The sequence below is a fragment of the Athene cunicularia genome (genome assembly GCF_003259725.1).
Source record: "Athene cunicularia isolate RWA chromosome 17 unlocalized genomic scaffold, athCun1 chr17_part1, whole genome shotgun sequence".
Taxonomy (NCBI): Eukaryota; Metazoa; Chordata; class Aves; order Strigiformes; family Strigidae; genus Athene; species Athene cunicularia.
In genome coordinates, this window is record NW_020799122.1 from 2,121,726 (window position 1) to 2,145,384 (window position 23,659).

At 38.9% G+C, this 23,659-nt stretch overlaps 1 protein-coding gene across 6 annotated transcripts in view; it reads left to right on the forward strand.

Moving 5' to 3' along the window:
- Positions 1-4,308: 4,308 nt before the first annotated feature.
- TTLL11 (tubulin tyrosine ligase like 11) overlaps positions 4,309-23,659 on the forward strand; it is a 45,704-nt gene continuing 26,353 nt past the window's right edge. Inside the window, exons 1-6 of one of the 6 annotated variants that reach the window (XM_026860444.1) lie at positions 4,309-4,356; positions 6,663-6,759; positions 8,556-8,689; positions 16,589-17,164; positions 17,756-17,851; positions 18,386-18,504. In XM_026860444.1, the coding sequence (XP_026716245.1) occupies positions 4,324-4,356; positions 6,663-6,759; positions 8,556-8,689; positions 16,589-17,164; positions 17,756-17,851; positions 18,386-18,504 (1,055 nt within the window). In that variant the 5' untranslated portion in view covers positions 4,309-4,323. Of the gene's footprint in view, positions 4,357-6,662; positions 6,760-8,555; positions 8,690-9,307; positions 9,359-11,666; positions 11,901-13,578; positions 13,695-16,588; positions 17,165-17,755; positions 17,852-18,385; positions 18,505-23,659 lie in introns of those variants that run through there. The other 5 variants (XM_026860448.1, XM_026860447.1, XM_026860449.1 and 2 more) reach the window with 5 other exon arrangements.

Below are 23,659 nucleotides of genomic sequence, written 5' to 3' on the forward strand. Positions count from 1 at the left end.
TGCCCGGCGCTGCCTTCCCCTTCCCCGCCTGCCCGGGGCTCCGGCGGGGCCCCGGCGCGGCCTGCCGGTGGCCCCAGCTGCGGCCCGTCCCTCCGCTCCCGCCGCTGCTCTGCTGGGAAACCTCCCCTCTGTTGCCTCGGGGTCTGCCTCCGGCAAAGCGCTGCCCCTTCCTCCTCCTCCTCCTCCTCTTCCTTCCCCTGCCTCCCAGAACCGGCGCCGAAGCAGGCTCCCGTAGCCGGGGGCTCATCTTGGCCGGTGTCATCTCCACGCTGGGGTTACTTCTAATTAGATGTCAAGGCTCGAGGCTGATTTGATTTGTGACCAAGAGCGCTGTCACCAGTTATGCAAGCCAGAATAGGAGTAATCGGATATTATACTTCAAATCTTAAACAGATAGTGGAAAGGGCAAGAGAGAAATCAACCCCCATGTAGAAATGTTTGGCGCGTTGTGTCAGTTTTCCTTTCACCCGTCCCTCGCCATGGGTACGTGAAATAAGGGACATGACAGTGGACAAAAAGTACGACCTGCTGTCTGACCCGATGGCAAAGCCTCCACACCAGAGATTATCTTGAAGACATGTCAGAGAGCATTGGGTATGACTGAAATAATACTCAACCACTTAATAAAGCATACATAACAGTCTTTAGCCTTCTAAATTATTGTATGTAGAAAAGGGATAGCTTTTTTTATTTTTCTGCAGCTTGGGTCATGTTTTCTGTGTGCTGTGTGAGGGGTTCAGTGTCTGCCTGTTTGTGCTGAACTAGAGTCATGACGATACGAGAGCTGGCACAAAACTGATGCTTTGAAACTTCTCATTTAAATCCTGAAGAGATTTGTAACATAAACCTTATTATAGATGCTAAATTGTTCTCAAACTCTAAAGACTTTCCATAATAACTTTACAAAAGGCTTTATAGAAGTTGAGATGGTTTCTAGCAGCTTTCTGAGGAATTTCTGTAAGAAAGAGGGTACTTGGAATCCATTTGGAAGAGCGAAGCTTGAGGGTACATGAAGTGGAAGGATAAAACCCGAGGATGAACTGTTTCTTTGTGCAGGGCTAGGGTGCAGCAGCGTGATCTACAGCACCTGCTCCACTTTACAAAGCTGTCTTTGGGATGCCTGCTCATGAGATACTAATATTTCTGTGCACCTGATGCTTTTTTAACAAAAATTATACAGACTTGGGGTAGACAGTATATTCTGTGTTGTTACTAACCTCAGTTAAATGCTGCAAACTTTTTTTTTTTTGAGGATTGAGTGGCAATAAATGCTACCTTTGTTTATTCATAATGTCCTAAATGCATAATGCCACAAAGACATAGACGGTCCTTGCCAGGAAGAGGAGTGCTTTCTCATTCTTTGTCTTCATAAAACTTGTAACACTTTTGTTGTTTAAATTCAGTGGGAGAACTTAAAAATCTCATTGCACAAATGTTCCAGTTCTCAAGCTCTGCTCTTAAGTAACAAAACACCAGAGGCCTGAAATTAAAACGTCATCCGGGTACCTCTCTTACCCCTCAGTGCACCTGTGGAGTGTCTGTCAGCAGCCTTGCTCCGTATTTTGCTTGGTGACATACGGAGCAAGGGGGACTTCACACTCAATTTCTTTGTTCTTACGGTTAAGTTTGATGTTCAGAGTGCCCGGTGCCATTCCAGTGAGTGTTTCTGAACTACTGATTTAATTTAGCCTCAGGGATTAATGAGCCATACTTACTGGTTAGTTTTGTCTTTTCTGAGGTTTTACTGTTTTGCATATCTGTCTCGCACTTGGTATTCTGTCCTACAAATTGACTTGTTTCACATGCTCTTGTTCCCCTTCTGAATGTCTGTGCTGTATTAATCAGCATTCTCCTTCCTTCTCTACATCCCCCAACAGCAATCGCTTTTGCCTTTACTACATCTTTGTTTACTGTCTTCCTTAATATCCTTTCCCATCCGTCCATTAGTTCAGTCAATATTTTCCATTTAGTCTGTTGCTTCCTCTTCTGACCACTTAGGACTCTTAATAAAGAAGAGACCTAATACGGAATTTTGTGATGCTCGGCTGTAACATCTAGGTGGCCAGTAGTTCATTCTCTCTAAACAAGTCACTGTAATGGTATTTCTGTATATTTTTCAGCTTATAAATAGGTTAATAAGTATGATTGTAATGTTACCTTTTGCCAAGAAAGGATTTATTGAGGGGTGTAGGGATAGGATGAGGGCTAGCGGCTTTTGAAAGAGGGCAGATTTAGATTAGATATAATGAAGAAATTCTTCCCTGTGAGGGGGGTGAGGCCCTGGCACAGGCTGCCCAGAGGAGCTGTGGCTGCCCCCTCCCTGGAAGGGTTCAAGGCCAGGTTGCACGGGGCTTTGGGCAACCTGGGCTGGGGGAAGGTGGCCCTGCCTGGGGCAGGGGGTTGGAACTGAATGGGGTTTAAGGTCCCTTCCAGCCCAAAGCATTCTGTGATCCTGTGAACTATCCCTGATGGGCAGAGAGCCTTGGCAATACTTGTGCTGTTACAGCAGGACCAGCAGAGGGAACACAGATGTTGTTTGTTGTAGGATCCATACAAATAATGTGGAAAAAAAAATCTTAGAAGTAGTGATGAATGCATATGTGTTAAGTACTGGTGTTTCACGGCTGGTATTCTGCTGTCATGCCTTGTATAATAATTTTCAAGATGTTTGCATCTTGGGCTTTGATTTAGTGTATTTGACCCTTCTCCCTCACCACTTCCACATTTTTTTCTCATTGCTGCTTTTGTTTTTTTCTTCTCTGTTTGCTGCTGGATGTATTGGCTTAAATATTTTGTTGGGCAGGAGACATTATAGCGGGCTTCTTAAAATGGGCTCCTTTTTATAGATAACGTTTTCTCTGTAATGGATAGCATTGTTACAGTGACATATAGGCTATTTGTGTTTTGTTTTAAGTTGTACGTTTAGAAATCTTCTTGCTGTAGTTACCCTGACTTGCCAGAAGAGCTTTGTTTCAGTGATAGTCTATTTTTGCAATATGGTCCCTGATAATTTGTGGAAATAAGACATAATGCACCATGTGATTATAGAGTTATCCACATGGAAATAGTTCATTTTAATAGACTAACATATGGTAAATGCCGTGTTTAGACTATTATTCTTTTTTTTTTTTTGGTCTTATCATGGCTAATATTGGTGAGCAGTTTATTCTATGGCAGTGATACATGAGGCAAGAGGTGAAAAAGTCCAAGAGAGAGTAATTTGACTATTCAGAGTCTGTTATTGGAACCAAAAGACAGAAAAAAAAGACCCTCTTTCTTCTCAGCTGTGGGAATTTAGAGTAAATTAAATTATCAATCATGATAGCCCTGTCTGGAGTAACGCGCAGGGGTGGACCTTTTAAAAAGCATTGCAGAATTTTAATGTGCATGCCAGTGAAGCAATTACTCCCGTCGCTAGTTTGGACTATCTGATTTAGTGTGTCAGATTCTTTAAATGAACATGATATGCCAAATGAAATAATGGGCACAAATTGAGCTTGCATCCTGAGTTTATTCTCACTTAATAAATTATTTCTTTGGCTAGCTTTCAATTACCAAGAAAATGGAAGAAGCAGATGTCTTGAGCATCAAATATCCCAGCATTAAGCGTTTCACTTGTCTCGCTGTTCAGTAGCTGCATGGAAGTGTAGAAATAGTTTGAAATTTTACGCTGGGATAGCTGACTAGAAGACAAGAGTCATCTAGCTTGTTATTAAACATGATAGAACAGCGTGATGTGACCCGTGAGACAATTTAAATTACTGGCTTCTCATCAAAAGGTAGAAATGATCTGTCAGACAGATTTGACTATGATGGATTATTAATTGCGTCAAAGTTGTGGAAACAGTTCTGTTGTCTTTGTGGCTCCTTGGTTTTTGTTCTGACAAATGCCCCCTGACTCTGAATAAAAGAAGACTTTAAATATATTGTTCAAGAGTTAGTGAATTGCTTTCACCCTGAAAGTTGTTCGCGGTGACGGATTCTAGAACCAGACTCTCAGGATTTCTGCGCAGGGTGAATATACAGCAGCTCGCCACCTCTGTGCCACCACGGCTGTGAGCTCCCGAGGCCCCGGGCTGGGAGCACTGTGCCTTTGGCATCAGTTTGTGCAGATCTGACCTATTCCGGCTGACACCAGGTAGCCACAGACAGAAATCATGAGAACAGAGGACTGCTTCAAGCATCCACTTTTCTTTTTAGCTTGTGCTCTGCACCAGGAACTGACAGAAAGGCCTCTTTTACCGGAATGAGATCAATTTATATCTGCTTGGCGCTGCCAGAGGGAGCAGAGTAACACTATTCTTATGTGAAAGTATAGCCTAGATGATAAAGAAGCCTTCCCAGCTCATTCAGGAAGTGAGTTTGATCCTGTTGCTGGATAAATCCAAATAATCTTGATTCGTCAGGAGTGGGGAAGTTGCTGTGCTACCTGAATTGCTGATGCGGGGGTGCGCTGCTTCCATTTTCCAGTCCAGAGGTGCTCACTCTTCATCTGTTGTGAAATGATTTCTGTGCAGTGTTTGTAAAGTGCTTTGATATCCTCTGTAGATGAAAGGTGTTATATAAATGCAAATTTCATTCCTTTCATTTCAATTTCATTTAATAAATAAATAAATTGCTCAGGATATAGTGGGAAGGGCGCTCTGAGACCTAATACTGCATCTGTATTCTGGATATACCTGTGGAGAGAGGTTAAGGCCACTGATTGTCTTTCAGAGCTTAACAGAATTAATTTTCACTTGTACAAAAACAGATTTTGCGGGCTGAATAATAATGAAATAAGTGAAGAATCCAGTGGCTCTGTTAAATTGGGTATCTCGTCCCTATGAGTAAGGAAATAGAGAAAGGATGCAGTGCTCAATTAGCATTTTAAATTAATTTTTCAAGGCTATTTACTGAGGAAACTGAAATTTTAATTAAAGTAGCAAATAAAGTAATTCACTCGAAGCTTTATGAGATTCTTTTTTTTTCCTGTCATATTGGAAAAAACCAATCCCGTGCTTAAATGTTTTAAAGCAAGAAAAATTACATGTGGAGGAAAGAACAAGTAGTTTCTGCAAAATACTGTGGTTCTTTCAGTAAGTAAATGGCACCAAAGTCATTGGGTGATGAAGGTGGTTGGTATTTCATACAAGTGTGTCCTAAAAACGCTGTGGTAAGAAGCATAGCCCATTTATTTGAAAAAGATGTAACCTAATAATAGAAGAGATTCCTGTGAACGTGTTCCATGTAGTATTTAAAGACATTTACATGGAGATGCAGAGAAATAGTTTTTTTGGATTGGTAAAAGGGACTGTGTCTGAGAGAACAAGTGTGGAAAATAAGAGTACCTCTTTCACACAAAACTAATTATTAATTATTGTAACATAAATTACAGGTGTTTGATGTTTAACAGTAATGGTTTTGCTTTGCATTGTTGGTACTGCTAATTCATGGGGCTTTTGATCTTACTGCTGGTAGCTTGCTTTTTTTTAAACTATTTTACTACTATTAGAAACTTGCTTTCAGTAATTGGCAATGCCGTTTCAGAGCTCTGCAGACTGTTTAAATAAAGTTGATCTTGTTAATAGAAAACCGTATTCTTCTAATTTATGGTGAAATCTTGTGTAAACGGGAAAAGAAGCTCTTAAGTTGTTGGAATACTTAATATTGTTGAAATAATTGCCTTAGTCCTTAATAGTTGAATTACATATGCTCAACAAATGATTAATTAAATTATAAGCTTGTCTTCTAAATACAAGCTATTAGTACCAGAAAGGAATTAATACTGTATAATTAGTACATATAACTGAATATATAAAAATGAATATTATAGTTATATCACTTACATATCTTGCTTTGAATATCCATTTTAAATTTATTGCAGCTTGGACTCCAGTGTAAATCAGCTTGCTCAGAAAGTGCTTTGCAGTTGCAAGTTACTATTAATTTACACCAATATTAATAACTACGTGTATTCCCTGAAATAAAGTTCTTCTAAGGAATAGAAATGTTCCTTGCTCGTGCTAGACTGGGAGCCTGTGGAGATGCCACACGTTTGGGGGTACAGATGCAATTTGGGAAAGGATTTGGGTTACAGAGGGGCAGCACAGATACAAGCCATGAGACTCTTGGCATTAAATAGTGATCTTTTTAAGAACAGGAGTTGATTTAGTAACTGCCAGCAACGACAATTCGTCTGTGACCTGTAGTGCTTTTATCCTTTGATGGTTGCTCATCACCCCTTGAACTGGGGAGGAAAAAACCCAACCCAAAACACTGTCAGAGTTTGTTTACTTCCCAGCTGTAACACTTGCCTTCATGTGCCGGAATTAAGTGCTGCTTAATGAAATTTTATTCTCTGTAATAGTATTTTAAATTACAAATGAGTCGTGCCTTAACTGTGGTTGATAACAAGCTTGGTGTTTCTCAGTACAGATCATGCCTCTCCGTTATTTGTTTTGCGTTTCTAGAAACCTCTCACAGTTTTAACATCTTGAACTTTAGAGTCTTGAACTGATCAAAATATTCTTAGTTTTGCAACTCGGATATGAGCATATTTTCTTTTGTCAGTCAGAATACTGTCCTTGAATGGATCATATGTAATATAAGTGTTTAGAGAAGTAAGGAATGAATGGGTATTGCCAGTTTGCTTCAAACCTTGTCTCCTATCTCTTTTCCAGTTTCCTTTTGGCAGACGCTTGCCGTGTGATATCTATTGGCATGGGGTATCATTTCATGATAATGATATATTCTCAGGTCAAGTCAACAAGTTTCCAGGTACCTTACTTCTGTTTTGAGTTTAAAAAAATGCTTTAAAAACATGTTTATTTTAACTGTTCCTGTGTTCGACTTTTTTAATGTGAATTATCTGCCTAATCAGCTGATAGTATTTTTAGCATTTTAGCATTTTGGTGATTGCTGCTGAGGGGGTATGAATAGCAGAATAGGTGTTTTGAACAATTTCTGAACTGAAATTTGGTTTGGATGAAGAGAATGCTTTATATGTATGAATTCAGGAAGAATAAGAGTGTTAAGCTATAATTTAAGTGAAGTACACAATTGTTGTCTGTTATCTAGCATTGATAACAGTGCTCTGTGTCTTTGGATTTGGTTTTGATTCAAAGTGGAAAGAATCTATTGTGTTTGCGCTCTGGCTTATCTCAGGGAGAAGCTCAAAGTGGAGTTCCTCAAATGCATTTCTTAATATTGAAGAGTTCATGTCAGCCCTCATCTTATGATGACTCTTCTACTTTTTAAGCTCCCTTTTTTTCTCATTTAATCCTGTTGAGATCTCTCTAAATAAGAGCTAAGAGCTTAGGTATTGACTTACCTAAGCCCTTTACTCAGATTTATTGCTGCTGTTAGTATGCTGTGAGAGTAAGAACCCTCAGATACTGAACTTTATGCTTATTTACCCTGGCTTTCTCCTGTCTCTGGGAAGTTCACATTCAAGTATCGAATGGTGTAGTTTTCTGGTGGTTTATATCTGTGTTAGATGAATGTTAGTCTCTCTATATTCTGGCTTCTAGGTGGTAAGCGAGTGGCTTCCACTTGAGTCAAAACCAGAGCCCTTCAGATCTAATTTCCAGGAAAATTGCGCTAAAAGCTGGGGTTTACTAAATGCTTTCTCTTGAAGAAGAGGTCTTGATACTTCCTAGTTACTTGTGATAGATTCTGAAGAATCAAACAATTCAAAGAATCTGAAGGGGTTGGTCCTCAGAAAGACTTAGAAACTTTTCTATAAAAATAGCTTTTTAGTCATGCTCCCAATGGAAATAAGACAGGATTTTCCTGATGGAAATCAGCAGGTGTGTGCATGTTCCCTGTCACATTCTGTCCTTGTACCTTTGGAACCTCCTGGCCAAAATCAACCGTGCTCAACAGAGGTTTGTAGTCACAGACTACTGCGTTCCTGTAGGTTTTGTGGAAGATTGCTGACCGTGTAGCAAAGAAACCCACCAATGATGTTCTCGCTGAGAAAGAAACCGCAGCGTGAACTAAGCCGTGATACTTGAAATCACATACAACACGGGAGTAACCCTGAATGCCCTGACCTTGGGAAAAGCTTCTACCAGAGCTCATGTGGATCTGGAAATGGCAAGATCCAAGCATGAGATTCAAAGCTGCAGGGAAGCAGCGGAGTTTGGCTGCTCCCACAATAACCTTTTCTTTCTGACATAGTTACTTGAATGAATGCAATGTAAACACAAAGTGGGTGATTATCTTTAAATGACATTTTTTGCCTATTCCTGGAACAAGTGCAGGCTAGGGCAATAATCTCGGATTCTGGCAAAGACAGTCGTTACTACTTGACTAAGGCTTTCACTCTATTATTCTCAGCTGTATTTTTGATAATTTTTTTTTCTAATATGATACAGTAATACATATATTATTGAAATATGGCAGGGGAATGCTACAAATATTTAGGTAGATTTTAAATTTTAAAAGGTTTTCAGTTTTACTGAAAGCAGTGCCTACCAGTAGGGTGAGTAATGCTATAACAAATTACTTTTAGGGTGAGACTTCAGTGTGCATTTTTCATCGCTTTTAGACAATGTGTGTTCTTTTCCCAGGCATGACAGAGATGGTACGTAAAATTACATTAAGTCGGGCGGTGCGAACAATGCAAGATCTGTTTCCTCTTGAATATAACTTCTATCCTCGATCCTGGATACTGCCAGAAGAATTTCCCCTCTTTGTGGCTGAGGTAGATTACTTTTATTCTCAGAATAGTATAACTTGCTGGATATTGTTGCCATGTCATTCTTTAGTTATTTTTATACCTACCAGATTATTTAAAATCACACTTGAGTGCTGTGGATGACATCTTTTTCAGTTTGCCTGAGATAAGACGTAGTCTGGATGAAGCGCTTTTGTTATGTTCTAGAATAAACTTAAAACTAGTTACACTTCTCTGCAATGCCTGAAGAGATGTCTGAAAATTAAACATGTAGAACCATAAGCCCTTTCACTGGATATTCTACTGAGTTAGAAAGGGCTGGTTCCAGTACAGTAGTGCATGGAATGTGGCACTTCACCAGGTTCATTGTCACTGAAGACTTTAGTCCATCCTGCCTGTTCTATCCAATTCCTTCAAAAAAACCATTTTGTACTGTGCGTTGTTAAATATACTCTTGTCTTCCTGGGTAATTGTTTGAATCTCTTGTCAGACTGCTGCTTTGCTTAAATATCCCGAGTGTAATAAAATGCCATTCTTTTTCAGCTTTTTTTGACAAAAAAAAAAAAAAAAATGTTTGGTTCTGTTATTACAAATATTTGTTAAAATATTGTATGTGTTTGTTTTAACCCTGTCTGACTTGCCCAGTGCATTCTTGTATTCTACAGTATGCTGTGCTTGGAAAAGTGAGAGAAAATGGTATGGACTTTAACAGTGTTATGTACTGTGTGTTACTTTTTAGATGGTTACCATATCCACAATCCAGTGAAATCCATGAACATCTCTTTATATATAATCTTCAAGTGTGCTGGGTCACTGCTATGGCACTGCTAGTCACAATAAAAATGAATAAAATCCCAATAGTACTTCAGCCTTATTGCTTTAGATCTAAGACCAATTTGTAAAAGGAGTGTAAATTATCCAATCAATTTAGCAATGACAGGTAGCTAAGTGCAAATAACTTGGAAGTAAACTTTCAAAACGGTGCAGTCGGGTTCTAGCAATGACCCTTTGGGGAATTGTGCCTGCCGTGGTTACAGGACACTGATGAACTGAGCAGCGTGTGGCAGTGGGCTCTCTACATCAGGTTAAACACACAGACCCCCAACGCTGTCAGCAGGTGGCACTGCAAATAAATACTTTTCTCTGGTTGAATGGTTACTGGAGTGAAAATGATTCGGTTTTTGTTCCAAGAATAACAGATGTCCAGTAACACACTCCTAGGAGTTTCCTTTGCATATGTTCTTCCATCTGTGTTTGAGAAAAGCATAGTTCTTGTTATCAAACATTATATTTTATGTTGTAAGAGTTTATGTTCTACTTAACACAAGTTTGTAATGTAACCCCTCCAAAACAAGAAAAAATACAAACCGAAAAATTCCAAATCCACTGTGAACCATAAATGGTTCAGAACGCTTTTCACTTGCAATTTTGTGAGTTCTCCGTAGGAGCTCTCCAGTCGTTTCTGTTGTTTATTTGTTCGTATGTGAGTTTGTTTGCTTTATAACCAAGGGACCCTAATGCTGTAGCTCTCCAAGACTGAATTTTCAGCTTATCCACAAACAAGTACAAACCAGCATTGGCAGTGCCTGCATGTTAGACATCCCCTGTAGGACCTGGCATGCACTTGAATACGTGAATGCCATGCGTACATTTATGTAAGGAAAAGGTGATTTAGCGATCTCTGGTATTTCTGAAAGTCAAGCTGTATTGTCATGGGCTGCACCTCCTGAGTATGTAGCTCTAGATGTGGCATGCTGAACCTCATGTTGCTGTACCTTCCCTGTTACTAGTGTTGAGGTCCTTTAGGGCATAGTTAATTACCCAAAGTCACAAATTCTGTGTTCCTGTAGATCAGGGTTAGACATGAGAAGATGGTTGGGGCTGTTTGTAGTATAGGATTTTGTTGTAAAGGGCTGGACTGAGAAATGAACACCTAGGAGATTTTGCCTGTAATAGAGATGACCACTGGAAGAAGAAACTACTTGAGAATTTATATCTCACTGCCTCCTCCTGAAGCACTGCATTTCAAAACAATTTCTCTCTCAAACAGTGTGCCTCACTTCTCTAGATGTGATTGTGAACTTTTATCATACATTTGTGTCAATAACTAAATAAAATGCTGTCAGCTTTTCCCACTTCCCCCTCTACCTACATCCAGGTAGAAAACACTGCAGCTAATCTAATATTAGCCTTCTGTGCTGTAAAAGCTGATAGCTGATGAGAAACTGTACTCTTGAGCTTGTTGTGGATGAGCTTCATATTGGGAAATGCCAAGAAAATGGTTGTTCCCTTAGTGTCATGTATTGCAATGAAATGGTGATGGGATTTTTAACAAGGGCTTAAAAGTTCATTTTACTAATTAAATATATATTTAGCTATTTTCAGTATTCACCTTTTTTTTTTTACCTTCTAAAACATTTTGTAATAACATGTCACTGTAACAGAAGATGAATTACAGATAAGCAAATCTCTCGGGTGCGACAGTAATCAACCACCTCACTAACGGGGAAGAATCTGTTGGAATCTGTGTGAAGAACTTACTTCTAATGGGAAATTCCAATTTCTGAAAAGTAACTAGCTTGGGATTCAAACCAGAGCCTTGATTGCTTTCATACTGCCGCCTTTGTGTTGTCTGTGAGGATGATGAATAGACCTAGTATGATTAATTTTTAATAAGAATCTAATTTAGACAGTCTAATTTCCAGCACAGCATATTTTTGGTGGTTTAATCAGGTTTTCAGCTTTTGGATACCTCTTAGGCATAGACATGAACGTTGTAGTCTTAGTGCTGTCAAATCTCATAGCCCATTATATGCATTTTTTCCAGAACACTGTATTGATTCAGCCTGTGTTTCCTCATGAAAGGCAAACCTGGAACTGGATCAGATTTTCACACCGTTAGATATCATACTCTCCTCTTGCTGTTGACTGTAAATGGTTAACATGTTTTCAAAGATAATTTTCTTCTGTCAAGTTAAGTACACAGAAATATCTCATTTCATAGGAGCTAATTTTCCTACATGACTGAATTTTCAAAGTCTGGACAAGCCTCCTCATAATGAGAATCTGAAAGAATATAGTTGAGAGGATTGTGAAGAATTTGAAGACAACTGTCAGGAATTTCCTCAAAGATCAAGAAACCATCTGCTTTCTTCAAGACAGTCAATCTGCTGAAGACCAGTCTGACTCTGGATTACTATTCCCACTTCCACCCCTGTCCTATCTTCATCTGCCATGTGTAAGTTTTGATGGACTAGAAGGCCTGAATAATATCCAGTCCTTGTGGTCTCATCAAAAAACGGACTAGAAGATGATGGAGAAAATTGTTTCCTTTCCAGCTAAATGCAAAGAGTTAAATAAGAAATCTATGAAACCACCGATTGTTGAAATGCAACACCTCAAAAGCAGGTTGCTGTTGCATCTTTAACAGTAGTCCCCAGAAAGCCCTATCCTTTTTGAAAAGGTGCTGCTGTAGCAGAGCAGAAGTAGCCTGAGGCGTGAACAACAGACATGGGAATGGGAGGCAGATTGGCCCGGCTGGTTTCATAGAGGTTCTTTATTACTTTCTGCTGTGGTAAACCATGATTGGCACTTCGTACGTACGGCTAGAGTCATAGCAGGGTATGTTTAGTCATGGAGGTTTAAGATTAACCAAGGATCTTTCTGGGATGCTATCTTTAACAGCAGTGAACCAGGGAAACTCCCCTAGTATGCAGAGTAATGTCACGTCAGGGGAAGATTATTCTTTAGTGGTAAAAGACTAGGGCATAAATCCTGCTTGCCTTCTTTGCACGTCTAGACCTGCGGATCTACTTGGACCTATTTATCCACATGCCGTTTACGTAAGCCTGATCTCCACTGGGACGTTTTATCCTTCAAACTGGCCTATTTTGAAGAAGGATCTCATTGAGTTAGTGTGCCACTTGTCCATGAGAAAAATCCTAGTCTAAATAACGGATCTTGAATTTCTGCTGTAGTTAGTAGGAAGGTTTTTAGCAGTGTGATTCTCAATGAAATAAATAACTGGATGGGATGGAGCCAGAAGTCCTTCAGGCCTTGGGAATGTCACCACGAGCAGAGCTGGGCCTCTCACATGAGTCAACAGATGAATGCAGTCAGAGCAGCGGGTGCTGTCCAGAAACCCCCATGGTCTGAGTGCTGCTCAGCCTTTGCCCATGCGCTAGTTGTTTCTCTTTCATGCTGCAGTGCCAGGGCTGATGGTGGCAAATGATTGTTTTTTCCTTTGTTAGATTGTATCCTGAGGCTTCTTAAAGTCAATCTCCAGTTGTTGCTGGCGAGCTGCAGGCCTGCGTAAAACCAGATCACTGGCTTCCTTCAGCACATGTCTGGCTGAACGGAGGGAACAGCAGCTACGGGTCTGGTGCTGTAAAATGTGTGAATGCGAGAAAAGAGCGATCTGTGCTGTGACATCCCTCCATTTTGGAAAGAAGAGATTCTAAGTGCTTTGTTCTTCTGGATCCCATGAGTAGGTGATAAACATGTTAGCTTGCATCCGCATCCTGCCTTTGTTAGGGTTCCCTGTGCCACAGCTGGTAGGAGTTTCATGAGCTACAGTCCTTCAGCATCTCTTCACTGAAAGCTGGATTTTATAGTTGCTTTTTGATAAATTACAATTTGTGCTGTAATCATTTCTTTCCTCCTGAATATTTGTGAATGCAGTGCTACTGTATATACACCTACAGGGACTTTACATGCAGAGGAGAGTGATAGAGCTGGGGGAGCTGCAGAGGCTTCCTCACGCAGGTCCTGTTGCTTTACCATGAACTTAAAGGGCTGCTTGAGAGGGCAATGCAGCTGTTCATTTTCCACTGCTTGCTCAGTCCTGCACCTCCAAACCCATTGCCAATTAATGCCACTTCCCTTGGGTTTTCTTTTTTGTTCTTGGTGTGTGCCAGTTGGATCACTACATTCACACTCCAGTTGCCAAACAGCTTCCGACAGCAGTGGGCACCACTGGTGCTGACGGACTGGGAGCGGCGGCAGACGGGTCTTCAGTCAGCCTGTACCTCAGGTAGCTGCTTTTTTCCTCTATGCCTCTGAAGACTGAGACATGTTAACTCACTAGCTTAAATGTACTCGCATTCTTTCCTTGCTACATCCTGTAAAACATGCCATATTTTATGAATAATTTTAAAAATTAATCTAAGATAACTCTAAATCCTTCCTGACTTCTTTCTTTCTCAATTTCACTTCTACTAATTGAAGCATCCAAATCTCTGCCGTTCTTACTTTTGCTATACAAGTAATAAATTAAAATTGATTTAGGCAGTGGGAGATAGGCATGTAACATGAAAGATCTGATATTCAGCAGATGTGTCAGGCCCTTACAGTGACCTAGTTACTGTCGTCTTGATATTTTTCCTCCTCAAATAAAATGCATCGAAGCTTGCAAAGTTTAGTTTGCTTCTTGGGAATGCGAGCTTTGTAGGCAATTTAGATGGTGCAATTGCTCTTTTAGCTAAAAAGATTGATTTTTTTTTTTTTTCTGAGAGGGTTTTGAGTGAATATATGCCGTTTACAAAAGTGCAGATTTGAATCCAACGGTTAGTTATTGGTGCCATGTTTAATTCTGACTCGCTGTATCCAGTTGGGAATGGCATTAACCTCCAAACGGTCCCTGCTAAATGAATGGAGCAGTTCAACATGTTCAAAGGCCAAAACAACCTTATTACAATCATCATGTTTTGGACTGCCAACTGTTAACAGTCTGTTCCAGGTGGGATTATCTCATTTTCTTACAGATAAAATAACTGATTCTTTAGGAAAGAAAAATGGGCATTTCCCTTTTTTTTTTTTTTTCCTATACTTTTGAATATTACTCCCATTAGCTTGTTAAAACCAAAAATTCCAAAGATATTTATTGTTGCTTTCAAGAAGCTAGTTTCTATAAAAGGCTGTTGTCTGTTATAGTGCCAAGCTCTGTTTATGGTCCAGAAATCAAGCTGCTGATGTCAGTATGTAGAAATGACAGTGGGATAGAGCAAAACGTTCCGATTCAACTCACTTCTGAATTTGAGACATTTGAATCTAGATCTGAGTTTTAATCTTTCTTTTTTTCTTTTTTATTCTTACTTTTTGTGTGAGGATGCATACACCTCTCTCTAATCCTATAATTCTCTATATTTTATGTTTCATTTTACTAAGGTCACATCTGAGATCCTGTAGGACAGTTAAGTTCTGACAAACTTCCCCATCACTGTTACCATCATTTCTATTTGTGGTAAACCATTTCCCTTATATGCCCCAAGAATCTAGGGCACAGTTTGGAAAAAAAACCCTCAAGATACGGGTATAATGGTTTATCTTGTACTCATGGATATCTACAGAGCAGCGAGAGAACTGGATACATGAGTATTGAGGTCTGTGCTGCTGTAAACAATACAGAAATAGGTCATATAGTCCTCCAGTGACATTCTTACAAAGTATTAAAGTTGACTTTAACAAACAGAGATCTTGCATGTCAAGACGCTAGAAACAATGGAAAGAAACTGATACTGAAGGGTACTGGTTTGCTAACCTTTTTTTTCCTTTTTTAATATTTTTTTTTCTTGCTGTTTCTGTTTCTTGATGATTGTTATACACATGCTCACAGAGTGTTAGTAGATGTCAGGATTTCTTACCTGCTGTTTCCTTTCTAGTGGGGGCATCTCCCATCACCCCATACTTAGTACGTTCAATTGTCAGTATGTGTCTTTTGAACAAAACGTTTTCCAGAATGATTCTCTTAATTTAACTTGTTAGCAGTAAAGAGTATTTGACATAAGTTTTTAAGAAATCTGCAGACTGGAAGCATTTATCTGTGAAAGAAACAAAATGTATCTTGTGTAGTGACTTTTTTAGGCGTTTTTTTATGTTAAAATGCGTTATGCCACTTAGATTTTGGTGTTGGCTGTTTGCGAGCTTGTACACTAGAGCGCACTGTGTTTCACGCTGAACCAGCCCAGCAGTGGTGAACGCCTGAACGCAGACTGAATGTGTGCACTAGCGTGAGGCAACAGCAGGCCAGGCATGGAGCGCTCTGTAGATTAATCTAAAGTTTTTGATTTGGTACTAGGCACCGTCAGATTCTCCGGCAACTTTCTTCCCAACACGAGGTACATCTAAAGAAAGTGTCTGAATTGTCATGTGCTACGAGCAGATCTTTCCAATACAGATCAAAGCCACTGAGAAGAGTTGTTGAAATTGTGATAGAATTTTCTTTATTTTGCATTGGATAGAACAGTAGTCAATGCATGTTAGACCTTATGGGAATTCCAGTATAATTTAGAAAACCCTTTGTTTCGGGGAGTGGTGGTAGGTAGCAACTGAGGCATAAGCTCTATGCTTTGGTTAGTAAATCTGTGGTATTTGCTTCATATCTGTACATGGCTCAATATTCCCTAATTCTATTAACACTGCGTATCTGATTGTGAAAAATATTCAGTGGTGGAAAAAGGTATTATCAGTGCCAAATTTTTACTTTCTCTTCTGTTTGTCTGCATTCATACCTCAATAAATAAGGTGCCTTTCCTCAGGTTAATGATTATCATGGTCAGTAGTTGTTCAAAATGCAGCACGAAAGCTTAACTGCAGTTTCGTATAGTGACTAATAAAATGGATCTTGTGACATAGACAGCATTTCATTCTGTAAACTGGTACATAACATTAAAAAGTTCCTGAAATTGTAAACAATGGCTTCTTAAATAAAATGAGCCTTTGTCTTTACTAGTCATTCCCTACTCATGCTTTTTTGTTTGTCTTTGTGCTTGTCAGCACTGTTTACCTTCTACCTTTTTGCACAATGTTTACTACTATAGTGATGTCATAGCGGTTTGGGTTTTTTTAATGAATAAAATTTGTTGGCTTTCATAGTCCTTCTCTCCCCCGCCCTGTTAGGGTCTTTCAGTATAATTCTTTTCCTTCTAGGTTCGTATGATGAAAGACAGTGATCCATCCTGGAAGCCCACTTTTATTGTAAAACCTGATGGAGGGTGCCAGGGGGATGGAATCTACCTCATTAAAGACCCAAGTGACATCAGACTGACAGGAAGCATCCAGAGCCGGCCAGCTGTGGTCCAGGAATATATTTGCAAGCCACTGCTTGTTGACAAACTGAAATTTGATATTCGTCTTTATGTCTTACTGAAGTCTTTAGAGCCCTTAGAGATTTATATAGCCAAAGATGGACTTTCTAGATTTTGTACAGAGCCCTATCAAGAACCCACTCTAAAAAATTTGCACCAGGTTTTTATGCACTTAACCAACTATTCACTAAATATCCATAGCGGGAATTTCATCCATTCTGACAGTGTAAACACTGGCAGCAAGAGGACTTTTTCAAGCATTCTGTGCAGACTGTCTTCCAGAGGAGCCGATGTCAAAAAGCTGTGGTCAGATATCATTTCTCTGGTGATTAAAACAATTATTGCACTGACACCAGAATTGAAAGTTTACTATCAGTCTGACATACCAGCAGGAAAGCCTGGGCCAACTTGCTTCCAGGTAGGTTGGAATTTCTGTCAGGAATGCAGTTATTTCTGTATATGGATTAGTTTTCTGGATGTTTAATTCCTTTTCTAAAAGCTTTCTCTATGTTGCTGATCACTGGTTGGGCGCAGTGCATACACTGAATAGCGTTGTGTGAGCTCAGAGCTTAGGTTCTCTTTACCCAAGTTTTATCTTACAGATCTGAGTCTCCTGACCTATATTACTATTCACCATAAATGCATACGGAGAATTTTCAGTGGGTATCACTCGTTAGTTAGAAGCATTCACTCCAGTTTCCATCTTTGGGATGTTGTAACTATGAAGCTTTGCAGCTTCTCAGTGCAGCTGTGGTGATGGCAGTTTTAAGACCCACCTGTCATAGGTGCTAAGATTCTGTGTTGACAGATGCAGCATTTAGAGATGGGGGTTGTGAAAGTAGCTATTAGTATTGAAGACAAGTAGTTTCTCTAATTATTTAGCAATATAGCATGTTTCTCTTTTGTCCCTCAAATGTTTCTTCTTCCTGAACATTGACATATGGATGAGCATTGCATCCTCTAGGACACTTGAGTGGAGCTGAAGTAACCCATTGCTTGTTATGCACAGATTTTAGGGTTTGACATTCTCCTGATGAAAAACTTGAAGCCCATGTTACTAGAAGTAAATGCAAACCCCAGCATGAGAATAGAACACGAGCAAGAGGTAAGACCTCTCAACGTGATAGGGATTTCGGAATGAAATTGTTTAGGTTCATTTTTCTGGTCTTTTCCTTGTTTGAAAGATGAAAGCTGTCTGCTAATATGAAACCTCCAAGGTTTTCTGTAATTTTCTGCTTTGAAATCATTGCTAATCTTATACAGTGGAAGTATGATTTATTTGAATCGTGAAAGCTCTCCATCGTCTTTCTCGTAAATACCTTTATTCATCATCCCCTGCAGTTGACTTAATTGTGTTTAGGGGATTGCTAATAATTTTTTTTTTTCATGTTTGTATACATAATATAAATGGTAACATTGGCAACAATCCTTTTTTTTTAATATTTCCATTTACTAGAGAAACTTGCCAAAAATTGTTGTAATATCATACTGGAAATGTTATTTGTGTATCCTTTAAGAAGTGTTTTGTAATTCATCATTGTGTATTTAAAACATAAATGACATGCATGAAGTTTGAGCAAATGTGGAATAAATAATGCTTAGTTCTCTACTGAATATTGTATCCCTTTATAATTTAAAGCTTTCTCCTGGAGTATTTGAAAATGTCCCAAGCCCTGTTGATGAAGAAGTGAAAGTAGCTGTTATCAGAGACACTCTTCGTCTAGTGGACCCTCATAAAAAAAAGAGAAAAGATCTCCAGTAAGTGTGTTGACTTTGTTTTTTGCATCAATGCCTTGCAGTAATTATAAAAGTGAAATATTTTTTCTCAGTTATGGTAGTTTAGCCAGGATGATGAGTTCCCAAGTGTACGTGTGACTTTTTGCATCCACAGTGTTAACTCATTCAAAAAAGCTTGTAGGTTATTAATTGGTGGTGTGGTACAAGAAGAGAACTCAGATTTGTGGATCTGTCAAGAGGAGGTCAGGGAAAAAAACAATTTGTTATACTTTCTGTTTAGTAGCAGCAAGTCCACCAAATTGTGTTCTCACAGCTCAGCACTGGCCACTTCACGTGCTGCTTTCTTACAGGGATGGTAGAAGTGTGGAAAGAGCCGTGCAGGTGCTCTAGCTCAAGGAATTGAAAAGGTCCACAAACTGATGGTAAATCAGGCTTTATCAGTTCCCCTGGATTACCTTACCTTTGACTCAGAACCAGTGCAAACAGCTTGGTAACTCAGATTTATTTATTCGTGTTTTTACTTGAGGCCTCTCTTTTTATTCAAAGCAGTCATGCGATGTAAATTTGTGTATTAATTTGCTTGAAAGTCACAAATTACTCTGAATGAATCGCCCCATTGGAGCTGAAAAGTATGAATATTGTATTTAGAAATTGCTTCCTTGATCTGTGATAATAAACATAGTTAAATCTATGATCTAGAAATGAGAGGAACTGCCTGAAGCAGCTTGCATAGAAATGCTTGTGGTGGGATCAGGCTGAGAGAAATAATACCTTCTTTTTTGATGAAACACCTTGTTTTAAGCAGTTCCCTGGAGACATGAAAGGGAATTTTTTTTTTTTTTTTTTTTTTTCCTAGAAATTCTTGCTGATAACCCTGCCTCCATACTAGGGTATGGATTTTGTTCTTCTCTTGACATTTAGTGGCATCCTTAAATGTATTATTTATGTTCTATAATGATTTCAAGTGTTAATTTGTTGTCCTTTTGTAGACAGAATCCCATGAATGAGACATAACTGATAATAGTTACAAGTTCTGTATTATTTTAATATTATTATAAAATCAAACTATTCCTTCAGAGGCAGTGCCACACGTTGAGGTTGCTGTGGTCAGTGTACAGAATGTCTTGCAAAGCAATCTGTAGTGTGTGTTGCCTGTACTTAACCTTCACCTTTAAGATTACTTCAGCGCATGGAGCTGAAAAAAGATCATTTTTTAACCTGTAATTATGTAACTAGTCATGTCTTTTTTTTTTTTAATGCTGAAGTTATGTCAGGCATTCATTAACTACATATTGGCTATGGAAAAAAGGCAAATGATAATTAGGAATGAATTCATGGAGAATGCTGGTGTGTGTGGAATGCTCATTCAACTGAGGATTCTTCTCCGATACATTTTGAGCATTAAATAATTTATAACAGGATTAGTTGGTGATAAGAAAAACCATTGGCTCTTCACAGCAAGAATTGATCAGTGGTGCAGCTTTTTTCAGGATAATCTGGTTAACAGAGCATCTTGATGATGAATATCTGTGTGTCGTCTCCATAAGACAATCCTGTTTCTTGCTGCAAAGGGCAATACTCTGATGACTTTGTGTGGATATACAGGAACTCACGTGGGACAACTGCCCACTCGTTCAGCTGAGATTTACCCCTTCCACTTCCAAATACTTTTTATTGAGCTGGGCATGGTGTGTGGAACTTCTTGAGTAAAGAACCCCATTCTGATCACCTATGGAGACTTACACCGAAGTAAAAGCATTTAAGAGAGGAATTGAGCACCAGTTGCTTTTGCCCTGTCTTCACTAGCAAAGGTTTTGTAATGCTTTCACTGGTTTCAGTGCATTTCAACCGGTTCTCATGTGTGCTCCCACATTCCCTCTCCAAACACTCCCACCTGTAACTGCAAAGAAACAGCCTCATTCCTCTCTCTGCAGGACAAAGATAACAATAATTGACTGGAGGTAGAAAGCTGGCCAGTAGTTTGCTATCCACTGTAATACTTACTCTAGTCTAATTGCACCTGGCAGCAGGGAAGGCAAAATTTGGCCTATTAATAGAAAAAAATCTGAAAGCATTCCTGTCCTGACAGCCAACCAGCAGCAAACATCGTGGACTCTAGTTTTGATGCTAATTAAGTAATGGACATTAATCTAAGTAAAGTTTTAATGATATATATAATACTGAGTTTGAACACATGGGAAATAACTGAGCACGCTGAGCTGTATCTCAGGTAAATATTCTGCTGTGGAGATGGATTTGATTTCCCTCTAATTATGTCCTAGATTGAAATAAATGAAGCATCTAAGTGCGAGTGAGTTTTAGAAGTCATCCTGAAGTACTTCATTATCGAGGAAGAATAATAATACCTCAGAAATTTAGTTTCAGTTTTCTTCATCTTTGTGGAGTTTTGATTATTTTTTTTCCCTCCCTCCTTTCATGTGATGTAAAATATTGAAATAAAATCAATAAAATTGAGTAAGATCAGTTTATCATGCTATACGTACCTCTTAATTTTTCCAACACAATTCCAGTGTTTACATGTTTACGTGTTTATCTTGGCACTGCCAATAATTAGTCATTGAAAATCTGTAGCGATCCAAGTTCAAATGACCTTGGTTAAATATACTTAGTGGCTACTGTTGCACAGAATATGGCTGATCTTTTCTTAGTTTTAAGAATTTGTCCTGGCCATTAAGTACTGAAGTGTGTTGTTAGTATTTTGTCATATAACATGTTTAAAGAGAAACTTTAAATGCATGCAGATTTTTTTTTTTGTTAATCTCTGTTGAGGAAAAATCTCATTTTCCAACAGAAGAGGAAATCTTTTCTGTTGTAGAGACGAAGGCAGGCTTTGTGTTACTCTGTGATGCAAAGAACAGAAGGAATTAAAATAGAATAAGAAGTGCCACAGGCCCGTGTGATGCTTTAGGGAGGGATGAGCAGGGTGGGTGCTGCACAGCGCCAGCTTTTCCCTGATGCTACACAAGCCCTGCCAGGGAAACGCAGAAGACCTGTTCTACATGTCAAGATCCTGAAGGCAGTGGGTATCCCTATAAAGGTTAATATCCCCCTTTGCCGCATTAATTTCCTTGCTGCTTCTGAATCCTCTATGTTAGCACATTCGTAGCCGAAGTTTGACAACAGCAGAGTTTCCAAGTGACTATTAACAGAGAGATTTGGAGTCACGTACTGCTCTGCAGGGTGAAGAGGTGTGTCAGTGGCTCGCAGCCTCTCAAGAGCAGGGTCTGAAAGTGGCTCTGCTGGTTGCTTTGTCAGGCTGTTTTCAAGCCATTCTGTACCCCAGAGGGTGAGTGGTGTCTGGCTCTGCCTGACCAAATAGACCCTGGGTAGCCCCTTTCTGAAATGAAGGTAGATAATCAACTAAATGTTGTGTGTTTTGTTTTACTTTTTTGCTTTTCTTCTTCTTAAGAAAAAATCCAGCTAAAAATGCATGTTATAGAAAGGATTTTTGATTGTTTGTTTTTATTTTTCCTAATGAAATTTTGCAGGAGTCAAAATATAGAGCATTGGTTCCTGGACTAGTCCTCTTCTCCTTAGGCATTCTTAATTTAGAACTCAAGTTCTACTTATTAAGAAATTAAAATATTTAATAAAATACTATGAAAGATACTAAATCTTTGATTTTGTTTGTGTGGCAGTACTGTTCTCACGGATTTTAAGGCCTGAGTAGATCATTGCAGTCATCCAGGCTGATGACATGCTGGAACAAACACAATCATTTGTGGCTGAGCTGGTTTCTTGGAAAGACGGACTCTTAAACTCCTCTGTAAATCTGTTAAATATTATCAAACAAAGCTTACTTTCTTCTAGCATTACTACAGAGTGAATTCAGGGGGTAGTGATGGCCAGCAATCCTGATTTCTGTTCGGAGCATCTGTCACTGCTAATTTCAGAATTACTGTGGTGTTTTTTTTCCAGCTTACTTTTTTTTTTTTTTTTTTTTTTTTTTAATTTTAGCAATGACTTGAATTTATGATCTAGTGAAGACCTTCAGTACCAGGTTGTCCAGCTGATCACTGTGTCTTCAGGAGGGAGAATTCCTCCTTGAGTGAGAAATCTAATGTAAAATAAGATAGGGAAAGGTAATTTTACTGGGAAGTGATCACAGTGTGCATTTTTATCCAAGTCTGTAATAACCAGACTTTCTGACCATGTTGCTTATGCCCGACTCAGAGTGAAATCCGTGTCATGCAGTAGTATAAGGTAAGGGGTTGGTCTGTGCTCTGTAGTGTTTCTACAAAGAAACTTGCATAAAGCTTGTACAATATTAAATTTCCTCTGGATTTACTTGCAGCAGAGGTGCTGTTCACAGCATACTGAAGGTGGGAGAAGACTTCAGCTAAAGGAAATTTGCACAATTAAACGAATGGTCTAATGACACCGAACAACATTTAAAGTAAATCAGCGTTACTTATGTAAACAGCAGTTTAATTAAGATAATCACTGATGCAAATCATTGTTTATATTGTGACTCCAACAGAAAATCCATTTTAAAAGGCTCCACAAACTTCTGCTTTTTTTGTGCCTGATTTTGAATCTTTATAGTAGTAAAATGGTTTCGTTTCAGAGTTTGTTTATTTGTTAGCAATTTATTCTTTTTAAAAATTGCTATAGATTTGAGGAGCGAAAAGGATTCTCAGTCTTGTATGCAAATACTGTATATTCTCCACTGGATGTTAGATGTAAACTATTTGGGGGTATAACTGCAAGCCACGAGAGTCGTTTGGAGCAGATCCGCTCTAAATGTCTTAAGGAAGATCATTTATATCATGTCATCGGTGCTAATGACCTGCTTTCCCATCCTGTCAAAAATATTTGTGCCCTGGTTTATTAATGATAATTAATCCAGCAGTAGTAAGAGACTTCTCTATATATTTGTGGCTTTTGTTTATTCAGTGTCCCAGTATGATCCTTTACATTTACATATTTCAAGACAGAAAATAAGCATCTTGTTCTTTTGACAAAGAAAGCGTAGTATTATGACATGCTTGTCATTAGAAATATGAATCGCTCATGGAGTAAAATCTGCTTTTTACTTTCTAGAGACGATGAAGATGCAGCCCCCTAAGTAATATAATCACTTTTATTCAGCACTGAAATAGCCATTGACAGAAGAAAGAATTGAAACACTTTGGAAATGAAATGTAATTTAATC